The sequence below is a fragment of the Teleopsis dalmanni genome, chromosome 2 (assembly GCF_002237135.1).
Source record: "Teleopsis dalmanni isolate 2A chromosome 2, ASM223713v2, whole genome shotgun sequence".
In the NCBI taxonomy this organism is placed as follows: Eukaryota; Metazoa; Arthropoda; class Insecta; order Diptera; family Diopsidae; genus Teleopsis; species Teleopsis dalmanni.
In genome coordinates, this window is record NC_051847.1 from 223,293,516 (window position 1) to 223,305,537 (window position 12,022).

Here is a 12,022-nt window from a genome sequence, read left to right on the forward strand (position 1 = left end):
TTTTATTAATTTTCATGTTATTGAAACATTTACAACATTGAATTATTTTTAGAAATTAACATAATCTTGAATAATACATACACAGCTTCTATTAAATTAATTTAATATAAATAAAAACACAAACAATCTGTAAACAGATTGTGAACAGCACTTAAATTTACCGATTCCATCTTTGCAGTCATCGTTATTGAAATATTGCAAATTTACGAAATCGATTTTGACTTCAGAATCTGAAATGAAAAAGCGTAAAAAAATTGCAGCAATAAATAATAAATACTTCAGATTTGAATTAGAATTAAGATATATATAAGAACTAAGGAAGAAGATTAGTTAAAAAACGAGATAAAAAATATCGCCTTACCCCTGCAAGGCATGTACATTTGTGTATGCACATCTACAATAATTTATTTTATAAATTAATACAAACAGCGTGATTCCTAAACTGTCCCACGCAATCAAACAAATTTTTGGAGCAATAGGACCACCCCAGCCATCTATGCAGATGCATGAGAACAAGCCAAACAAGCCAAACAGATTTGTATGTTGTGAGCATTAAAGTAAGGATATAGGTTTTTGTTGTCGTTGTTATTATAGTTGTGTAAAGCAAGTTGCTATTGCTCACTTTGATGTTAAGGCTGCTGCTGATGAAGGCGATGATGAAGATACTGAAGTGGATGTTTTCGTGGATAATGATGATGCAGCAGTTAAGGCAGTTGAGAAAGTCAAAGACAAGGTTGTTGTTGTTGCCTGAGCAATGTGAACCGCGAACGCATTCGCATTCATTTACATCCAATTGACGCACATCACCGTTCCACTATGGAGGACAGACGCAGCGGAAAGCGTCGATTAGATCAATGTAAGTGCCACCGTGTTCGCCGAGACCGCCAGCAGATTCGTCGATATCTACGAGGAATAAATAAAATGTGCATTAAAATTAAAATAAATAAAATTAAATATACAAAAATAAGATTTCTTGTTTTTGATTAAGAAAAAGAGTAGGAAAACTTAATTCATTGGTGCACCGCAATAAGGCATCAAGACGAGTTGAAGTGGAACAGTTGAAAGTGCTCGAATGCAAATGTAAACATGTAGCTTTCAACTTGTAAGTGACATTTTTATCTGTGACTTTAAATCTAAACTGACTGACTTGATCGTCAAGGAAAAATATAACAAAGTTTATAATTTTTAAACTTTATGATTTTAGTAAAAAATCACGAAATGCGATCTATTAGAAAACATTCTTCTTTTAGAATTAGAGACACTACATTAAGCCTTTAGTAATGGATGTGGTAATTTCTATACCAGATCAACAAACCATCGAACAAGTTTTAAATAAACATTGGATGAGAAAAAACCAAATCTTCCAAGCTAACTTACATAAAATATGAAATAAAAAATCTGTAAAAAGCAAATTATGAAGTAAAGCGAATCTTTAAATAATTACGACAATGCAAAAAAGTTGTTCAAATACTTGAAAAAAGAGTACAACCAAGAAATCTGTGAATTGCAGTAAAGCTGGAAAAAGGCTTAATTTTGTCTTAAGACGTTTGCAGAAATTATGACCGCATTTCACCGTAGCCATTTAAATGAACAAGTGCTTGGATGCAGAAAATACAGCGCCGCAACATTTCAATGATGCAAAATCCAAATTCTTAAACCTGCAAATCTTCCATGTGAATTTTGGATTTGGAAAAAATAATAAATTAAACAGAATTAAATCGCACGAATTGAACAGATAGTGAGCGAAGGTGAAAGGCGACGAAGCAGCGGGATCCACTGCGATTTCAGACTTTCATATTTTAATATTTCTGGGTTTCTTAAACCAAATCGCGAAATTTGTAACTGTAACAAGTTTCTATTCCTTCCTCGAAGCACAAATCCAATTGAAAATGCGTGCCTAATTTGTCCAAATTCGTTTCTAATTTGAAGCACATAAGGAAAAACGAAGGCATGGATTGATGAAATTTGATTCACAACAATGACGCCTGTCACTGAGATAAAAGCTGAAATTAATTGAAATGTTTGCACAGTTTTAAAAACCGAAGCTCTTAATAGATTCCAGATTTCTGCTCAAAGAGTGTAAATATTTTCTTATGTGAATTTGTGCTTCATTTGCTGGCCCATTTCAGTACTTTCAAATATTTAATCTTTTTAATTTTTATTTGCTTTTCAATTAAAAATTTGTTTTTTTGGAATAATATTGCACATGAGCATCGTACAAACACGCACCAACTCGCTTCATTTCACCTTTTGTTCATCTTTGTTACTTAAATTTGTAAAGTATCTGATAAATAGGATTTCTGTTTCTCCTCTTCTTCTTTCTTGTTTGGTGGTTTGGTTGTTTGGTTGTTTGGATAATAAAATTGAATTTCTTGCACATTTGCAACATTTTAGTTTAAATATTTACTAAAGACTAAAAAAATTAAATTCGCAGGTTTTAAAGTCTTCGAGATGCTGTGCACGCAAGTGAAATCCACTTGCAACTTTACTCATTCAAACCTCTTCCTCCGCATCTTGTCTATGCCTAAAAAGCAAAGACTTAACACCTTTCTGACAAGAAACTCATTTGTCAAAACAAAAAACAACCTAAAACAACCGACAGATCTCAGATTTGCTTTATGAGTTTTCTGTGTGAAAATCTTTAAGATGAAAAAATGTACAAATTCGTATAGTTAAGTGTTTACAAAAAACACTGAAAGCACCAAAAGTGATTCGCAGATATTTTTGTGTTTAGTTTTTGTATCTCAAGTCAAGTGACAAACTTAAATTTATTTAATTTTCATATTTTGTTGATGCGATTTTTGTGTGCCTAAATAAATTTATTTGTCAAGTGTAAAATGTTCACTTAGTATTTTTTGTTTATTATAAACCGAAGCCACTTACTGGCGATTGGTATAAACTACGTTGTTATTGTTGCTGTAGTATTGTAGCTACAATCTATTAGCAATTAGTCACAAGTTATCAAATAAGTTTTTACTTAACTCTTCTTGATTTACCAAAAATATTTGAATAAAAAATGTGATTCCCACAAAAAAAGAAGTAAAATAAATATTAACGACTTAAAGTCGGTTCGTACTTTTATGCTCCGACTTTTCATATTGATATATTAGAATAAAAATAGAACTTAATAGAATACTGGCTTCCAGTGAAAAGAAAAATGGCAGTTATGATAGATCTTTAAATTAAATTCATATGAATAGCGGAATATACCTCCTTGCTTTCTTCCTTGAATTGAAAGGAACAATGGGTTCCTTGAATTTTAAGTCTAACTTTTAAACATTGACCTTTGCGTTTTGATCAATATCCTCTTTAAGAATTTAAAAATAGTACGTTTAATAATTCAAAATTGTAACAGGAGATGAAGCTTGGTTCTACACGTAAGACCTAGAAACAAAGCAACATCCAAGGGTATTGAACCTAAAATATAGCAATCCACTTATTAGGCAACCGAAGACAGCAACCAAAGAATTATGTTAATTTATTTCACCATAGGAAAAGTTGTAGCTGTTATACTTCTTAAAGCTGAACAGTTAGTAACTGCTAAATGGTATACTTAAATCTGCTTACTATAAGTTTTCAAAAATTTATTGGGAATCCATTGCGATTACTTTCTACATCACAGTATGCTATTATTCTGTTTTTTTTTTCAAATATATTAAAATTTTAGAGAAAGGATCTTCGGCAATAATAAGGAAGAATAACTGCAGGAACTGGATCAACCTTCTCTAAAAATGTAAATTGATGAAAATTATGTTTGAAAAATGAAAGAAAAAATAATTAAGACATAATTATGAAAATAAAATTATTTTTGTCAGCTTTTTTTATTACCAACTAAACGTACTTTTATAGTCCCTCGTAAATACATTTAAATAAGAAACAGCCAAAGCACCAATGAAAATAAAAAAAACAAGAAAAAAAGGAAGAATAAGCAAAGTGACAGCGAAAACCAGATGAAGCAAAGTAAGAATTATTGTATAAGAAATATCTCTAGCAACCACAGTATAACCAAGTTTGTTACTTAAGTCTTTTGATAATGGCAGATAGTTGCTTCATATGACTTTATTTGTATCAAACGTTCAAATAATAGATGACTTAAATACTTTGAAAAATAATATTATTAAATATTTTGCAAGAAACTTTTCCAAATCTTAAGCATTTATATTCAATAAGAATTATCGTTCGTTCCTAAACGACATTAAGCCGCTGTCATTAAAATTTTCTCAGGAACAAACTTAATTGTTTTTGACAACTTTTGAAAGCAAAACAAGTGCCAATTTAGCACAAATGAAATATTTCGTAAATGCGAATTTGTTGCATGCAATTAAAATATTGCATCAAAATTAAATCAAAACTGTATCAAACAACTTTTCAAACTAAATTCTAAATTAAAACGAAATTTTTACATATTTTAAGTGGCAAACAACAAACTAATTTCAATTGCAAATGTTTGACTTGTTCGAAATGCAGTTTTAGTGAAAACGCTATTAACTTCAGATACTTTACAAATATTGCTACAAATGCTACACGGCGTATCTTTCAATCTATCAGCCGCGTAGCAGCCGCGTAGCAGCAATTGCACATGTTGCGTGTCGTTCGCCATTTCGCTTGTCTATTCACTATTCACTATTCACTCCACGATTCACGCAAACCCCGACTCGTACAAATCCGTTTCTACTTAAAACGAATTCGATTCCGCAGTTTGGATTCGGATTTGAAATGCAAAGCACAGAGCAGCGACGAAAAAATTGAATTGAAAATAATTGAAATAAATTAATTGTAAATATTGTAAAACTCACTTATTTCACATGACGGACCAGTCCAACCGGGCGCGCAGGCGCAAGTGTAGTCGGCGTGGTGATGGTGATGCATTTGCTGCTGCAACTGCATTAAGGCTGATGCGGAGGACGGATTGCTGCCTGCAACGTTTGGTATCAATTTCACTGCAGCAAGTGCAGCATTCAGAGTAGCGCTCGTGCCGTTTCGAGGCTGCAGCTCGTTACTCAGAGTTAGTGTTTTTGTCGTGGCCGTGTTAGTTGCAGCAAGTCCTGCTAGACCCAATAGTGAGCTGCGGCGGCTAACCGGTTTACCCATGGCGGAACTCATACCACGCATGGAACGATATGTCGGCATTGCAGTTATGTTCAGCATCGCCGATTCCTATTCGCAACAGTAAGAAAGTAATTTTTAATTTGAGATATGAATTATGAAACGCTGGAGAGAATTCGAGTATTAGGATCGAGTGGTATGCATTGCATTAAGCATAAAACTCATATTAAAGGCTAATAAAGATTTATGCAAGTGCGAGAATGGAATGTAAGTTAACGTGTGTAAATTGTTGTTTATGATTATTAAAAGCACCGTAAAAGATAATTTAATAATTTATTTATAGGCTTAATTGACTTGCAGCAAATCACGGATGCAGTCAAGGATACTGCATACATTCATTTCGCTACCTCAAAGATGTTTTGATCTTAAAATTCTGCCTTTTCTGATTTTTTCTTTGTATTCGTTTTCGGTTTACTCATTTTTAATGTGCAAGTGCCACCATTTTTGCATGGTTGCGTTGCGCATGGATGCTCCACAATTTGGCAACGTTCGCCCGAGAGCCCCTCTGCGCAAGTGCAACGATATTGATCAGGTGCAGTGTTCTCACAGGTACCGCCATGCATGCAGGGTTCATGAGTGCCACAGTAATTTAAATCTGCAAAACGAAAAATGATCGATAAAATTGAAAAAATAAAGAAAAACAATTGAAAATTGCACAATGTGGAAATTGTTAAGTGCTCAGCAACAATAACAAATAATACAACAACATAGTAATAACAGCATCGGCAGCAGCAGCAGAAGCAGCAAAATATGATATATGAAATCGTGTTGCATATATGAACCTATCGGTCCATGTATCCTCATATTGCTGGCCGTTGTTGTTATTCTTAGAGCGATGCGATTCAGATTCAGATTCAGATTCGTGCAACTGCGCTCAATTTTGTATTCGATTTATTATAATTTTCGATTAACTTCAATAATATGCAGCAAAATCTGTGCATCCAGTCTCTGCTTACCTTGATCACATAATATGCCTCCCCAGTTTGTGTCACAGACACATTTCCAGGCAACGCCATTGCACGATCCATGCTTGCAGCCAGGATATACGTTGCATTCGTTGCACAGTGGGCCACGCCAACCTGGCCGACATCTAAAAATTAAGTTGAAATAAAAATAAAATTAAAAATATAAAACAACAATAAATTTAATATAAGTGTGAAGAGAGAGGTATTTCAGTATAATGAATGATTATATGAAGAAGATTTAAAGCTATTGTAAGGAAGTCTATGTCAGTCTATGTTAGTGCGTGCCACTTTATTCTTTTAACCATGAAGGATTGAGGTGAAAGCAAATTGTCTGCTTTCGATAAATAAATATTTTTTTAAGTATGGAGGGCACATAATAGATACTCTAAACTACTCCTTTTCGTATCTAAAACCTTTTCTGTATAAACAAATCATACGAAGATTCAGAATATTAAACAAATGACGACTAAATGCAATCAAGTGTCGGCAAATTATAATGTGAAATGCAGACATTTGGAGTCGTTAATATTCTATTTGAGGTGTGTAATTATACACGATACTCACTTAAATAATTCCCTAAATTATTGTTTAAATGGCACATTGTGTCAGCAATTTCTTAAGTAATCCTGAAAATGCCTATGCTAGCAATGGAGCTAGTATTACACATGGGTTATTGGCATATCTAAGGTAGCTATGGAAGTTATAAAATTAATCATTATACCAACATTACAGTGAATCTTCAAAGGCATATTTAATAAATTCCAATAATATAGGAAAGAAGATAAATACTTTCATAAGAAGATATAAATATATTAAGATATGAAGATATAAATACTTTCAGAATATTTAATCTTTTTTCGATTTTAGCAATTCAAACTACATATGGTATACTATATGTGACCAGCGAGTTGTTTAAATTAACATTGATTATTCATAGATATTTGCTTAATGAAGTTCGATTAAATAGTTGAAATCTTCTAATTGAAATTGTGCCCCCTTCGTCACTGATTGTTTTCATGGATGACTTTTCCTTTGAACTTAACATATCAACCGTTGAAGAGGCCATTTTCTAAGCTCATTAATCGTATGGCAAAGCGAATTTATTGAAAAAGTGTGTTCAAGTCTCGTGACAATTTTGAAGATCTTCAACAAAGTTTGTCCCGTTTTTTGTGAGGCTGGGAACTAATTTCCATGAAAATCGTTTACTGGTACAATTTTCAACACTTTTTGTGGCAACAACATTTAATTACAAACACCAAATATTGTCAACAAAACATGCTCAATGCTTTGTGCTTTGTGCTATGTGCTCTATGAAACAACATCAATTGAAATGGCAATGGCAACAGCAACATTAGCAATAACAGCAACAATACCAACAATACCAACAATAGCAACAACAGAATTACCAACAGCAAAAACATGCCCTAATGACAATGAGAACAAAATTTCTTCGTGATTTCTAAATTTTTCCTAATCAAATTGGTCGCACGTCAACTGCAAATGTGAATTCAAAAAACGAAAAAGTTGCAAAATGTGATTTGGTTTCTGGCGAAATCAAAGACTCTGCGCAATGGCATCCTTTCAAGAAACTCATAGTTGTTGCATGACCCAGCCTGGAAGCCTGGGTGAGCTTCCTTAGCCATTGAATTTCATTGAAAATTGTGTTGTGACTTGTTAAACCGAAAAACTTTAAAAATGTTTTCGGCTGGCTAACGACAATGTCAAATTGGCAGCAAAATTTCACCTCCCAACTGAAAATGCTTCTAACTAATTTCCCTCTCAAAGCTGGTACCTTCAGTTGATTAGTGAGATTTGTAAGTGTGAACTCTTCAACACAAACTTTGACTAAAAAAGTCGGTTTCAATGAAAAGTTCACTCAGTTTTTTTCTTATTGAAAATAAGTTTTATTTGCAGAAATAATTATAAAATACCAAAAGGGTTACATCGCTGCAATGAAAACTCCGACTTAAGGCTTCTATGTGACCAAAGCGAAAAGGAAGACCAACTGTAAAAAAATTAAAATATTTTCACAGCTCATAAGTTTGAGTTTGTAATTTGATTTCTCATTAAGTGATAAACAAAACGTAACTAAAAAATCAGTTTCACGCTTAAAATGACTTAAAAGCAAACAGCAAACACAAGTTTCTACTTAAATCTGTGAGCCGCGAAATCTTAACTTTGAGATGCTAACAAACCGAAACGCTGAACAATGGTAACTCGTCAATGGACACAATAGTCGGACGTCAATTCGGACTTGTGATCTCACTGTTCACCGTTCACCGTTCAGTGTTCGTCAACAAGAAAAGAGCAAATACAACTGTGAGGCTTGTTGCTTTGAAGATGCTGTAATTGAGTTTTCGTTCACAGACTCCATCTCAGACTCCGCACCGTGTCAAATACCGTATCAGCTAATTACCGGATTACCAGTGCGAACTCCCCACAAATACACCAAAAACTAACAGAAAAATTCATAATAAAATCAATAACCAAAGAAAACGTTTACTTTACTCATTGGCAGCTTTGTTAAGACAAATATTGATCAAAGTCAAAATTAGAACTAAAGTCTGTACGTACCACTACAGCGATGGCTAATTCCATTTAAACATATTCATAAAAGAAAATTGTCCATGAATACGGTTGAGAAAGCACGAAAAAACTATTATACAGAATAACAAATATAAAACAATAACAAAAGACACAAGCCAAGTCAACGAAGATCAGTTCATATGGTGATCGGGACACTGATACCGTATCAGCGCAGTTGGTTTCACTGCAACTGCAACTGCAACTACAACTCAATTAATAACAAATTCTCAGAACAATAAAAATTCCACACACAAATTATAATGCAGCAAGTATTTGCTCGGAACGCTGAGGATTCGTAAGGAGAAATATAACACATAGAGGAATTAGCTTCTAAGCTCCTTGCAGAATTCGTGCCAATTACAGCATTGAGCAACCTTTGCCTTGCGACTGATGAAAAGCAGAAAACGACAAATTTTTATCGGTGTTTGGCTTCACATCGAAATTAGCTGAACTCACTGATAAACCCAACCCGGATGAAGTCTCCCTGCGGCACCCAACTGCATTGGCTTACAATTAAAACGTGTTCCAAAGGTGCCAGAAAGCACAAAGGTGTCGTCGTTCCTGTTGCTGATACGAATTACATTACCACTTTGGATAACTCGATGGCACTTAAAGGTGTGATGACGTGAAGCACTTTTAAATTGTCTTGGCTATTAATTTTTAAAAACAAACTCAAATATCAGAAGAGATTAAAATTGAATAATAGCCAAATTAAGTTAATGGGAAAATACCGTTGCATCTGCAACAAGTGCCAACACTACAAATATACTTTTCATTACAAAGCACAGCACAAAGCTTGCGAATTCAGGCTGATAGGCACTAAAAGTTTCGTTGCAGCAAGTGCAGCACGAGAAAAACTGTATCTCATCAGCCACATATGAGACATGTCATTGAAGCTATTGCTGACAGAATATGCCGTGATAGAAAGTGGACAAGAAATCAGTTGGCTCAGTGCAGCGAAGGGGAAATATGAGAGAAGCGAAGCATGATTTATGATTTCATTAGGAAGGAAAAGTTTATCTGAAGACCAATCTAAGCAGCAGTGGTGTGCCGCGGAATACAGAGCCGCTCAGTGGATGTCCAAGCAGTCAACGCAGTCGAGACAATGTGCAAAACCTAAAGTAATTCATTTTCCAGTCTTTCATTTCATGGCACATAGCCCAGTTGAAGTTGATACAAAGCCTGAAACAATTCGCTGGTATCATTTACAAATTCTGGAGCAAGATCATTGCCATCGCGGCCAAGATCGGTATTCGTTTTGCCTTATTTTTGATTAGAGTCGTTCAAAAAGTCGTGAGGTTGGTGTTTTCTCTAAGACAGCGAGCAGAGTTTCAGAAGATTTTACTTCATAATTGAAATTTAAGTGGGATTGGGTTGGAGGCAGAAGCAACAATTACATATTCAGCTGTACCTAGACTATTGGTTGACCTCACACGCATCTTTGCAATAAAAATTTATAAAACTAAAAAGAGTGAATAGATAAAAATATTCTCACAGCAACTTTATGATAATTAACAAATCTACAATTGTATAGATTGATCTGTTCAATTATTGCAAAAAACTTAATCCAAATTAGTCATTTACTTAGTTCTACTTTTTTCGACTGTTTAAGGCCAAATAGAATAGCAGATCCAGTCGGAAAATCGTAAATTTGACCAAATTATGATTTACTTAAACCAAGACCGCAGTAAGTGAGTTGAGTTGGCTTTTATGGAGGAAAACTAGCAAAGAGACGAGATGAAACTTTGAAGCAGGCGTAATACTAAGACATTGCAGCGTCTATCTATTCGAATTCTCAATGGTAGAACTTGTGGTTATCGTTCTAGTTTTTTTTTCAACAAAGGAATTTTATTGTTGTTGTAGTTGCGAACAACATTGAAATCACGTATTTTGTGTTACGCTTATTTCAACAAAAACTGAAACGTTTTTTCGTGCCTGAATCGAGTAGCAAAAATCAAAAAACTGCAAATGCAGAGCAGCAAATGTTGCATCGATACTGAGTCCGTTGGTGGTACGGTGGTACAGCTGAAGACTGAGGTACTGTTTTTGACGATTGAGACTGAGACACCGCATCTGAGACTGATACAAAGTCCGAGGGACATATGAAGGCGGCTATTGTTGTTGCGGTTGTAAATTTTCTGTGCCAATTGTTGTTCGCCGAGATGATGAGTGGTTTGATGCAACTCCAGTACGGCGACTGAACTTAATTTAATGGCCATAAAAACAAAATTAAATGCTTCATTTTTTCCACGTTTTTTCTTCTTTTGCTATTAATAGTAGAAAAGCTCCACCTCCCATAAAAATTATTACGAATTCTGCATTAAGAGGCAACTAAGACTGAAAAAATTGTATTGAAAATGTTTAACAACAAATCAAAATTGAATAGACAAAATTACAACCTAAAACAACATTTAATGAAAATTCCTAATCGTTAAATATGAGAAAATAAGTTAAAAAGTATCTTAAACGAGTTGCGGAAGATGAGGGAAGTGAGGGCAGTGAGGAACTAAAACAGCTCCCGCTGTACATTGTTGCAGTTGTAGGTGCCACTAGGGTTGATGGCTTCGATAGATGCCCTCAGCGACTTTTGTTGCCACTGTACAAACAACGACAATTTGTTGGTTTAAGCAGCATTCGAAACAATGATTGCCGACGAACTGCAAAAACAACAAGACCATCAGGAACAAACAATTGAACTGATCCAAAATTAATGGAAATGTTACCAATGCAATCGCTGCATTGTAGCAATTGTTGTTGCTTCTCAATGCTACTCAATATTGTTGTTGTCGTTTTTATTTGTTTCATATCACAAATCGATTTCGAAAATGGTTTTTTCGACTATGAATCACATTTACTGATATGTGTATTTTATACATATGAAGATCGTGCTGCCATTTTTATGTTGTTTGTATCTGCAACAGTTGTGTTTATGTCAGCGATACAAGTTACAAGATTTCTATTTCTTTAATATTCTGTGGCTATTTCCGATCAATTGGAAGTGATTTCTGCTGACACATTTCGTTGGTGGTGAATTAAAACATTTTATATGAAATTTGAAATTCATTTCAGCAACTTTCAATATATTAAAATCAAATTTATATTTTAGGAGACCAATTGCGCTACAGAAGACATTGTATAGACATTCATTCCATTAAACTTATCTTCCAAATAATGTTACAAGAGTGTAAATACGTAACTAAACTAAATAAACTTTTCTAACTTTGCTAAATAATTACTTAAACTTAGGTTTACTTACTCGCATTCACCAGGTCGATCGCATTTCCCATGTGTCGGGTCACAGCCTGGTTTGCAAATTGCCTCTTCACAGTTAACACCCTGCCAGCCTTGCAGACAGAGCTTCTGAC

The 12,022-nt window shown here is 34.2% G+C and overlaps 2 protein-coding genes across 2 annotated transcripts in view; one reads left to right on the forward strand and one right to left on the reverse strand.

The window, feature by feature from the left end:
• The window catches only part of LOC119676828 (protein serrate-like), a 50,757-nt gene extending 50,006 nt beyond the window's left edge, over positions 1-751 (forward strand). Inside the window, exon 6 of the mRNA XM_038088087.1 lies at positions 595-751. Within this exon, the coding sequence (XP_037944015.1) occupies positions 595-751 (157 nt within the window). The remainder of the gene's footprint in view (positions 1-594) is intronic.
• The window catches only part of LOC119676829 (protein serrate-like), a 13,717-nt gene continuing 2,111 nt past the window's right edge, over positions 417-12,022 (reverse strand). Inside the window, exons 2-5 of the mRNA XM_038088088.1 lie at positions 11,914-12,017; positions 6,063-6,196; positions 4,797-5,701; positions 417-903 (exon numbers count right to left, since the gene is read on the reverse strand). Coding sequence (XP_037944016.1) covers positions 5,472-5,701; positions 6,063-6,196; positions 11,914-12,017 — 468 coding nt within the window. The 3' untranslated portion in view covers positions 417-903; positions 4,797-5,471. The remainder of the gene's footprint in view (positions 904-4,796; positions 5,702-6,062; positions 6,197-11,913; positions 12,018-12,022) is intronic.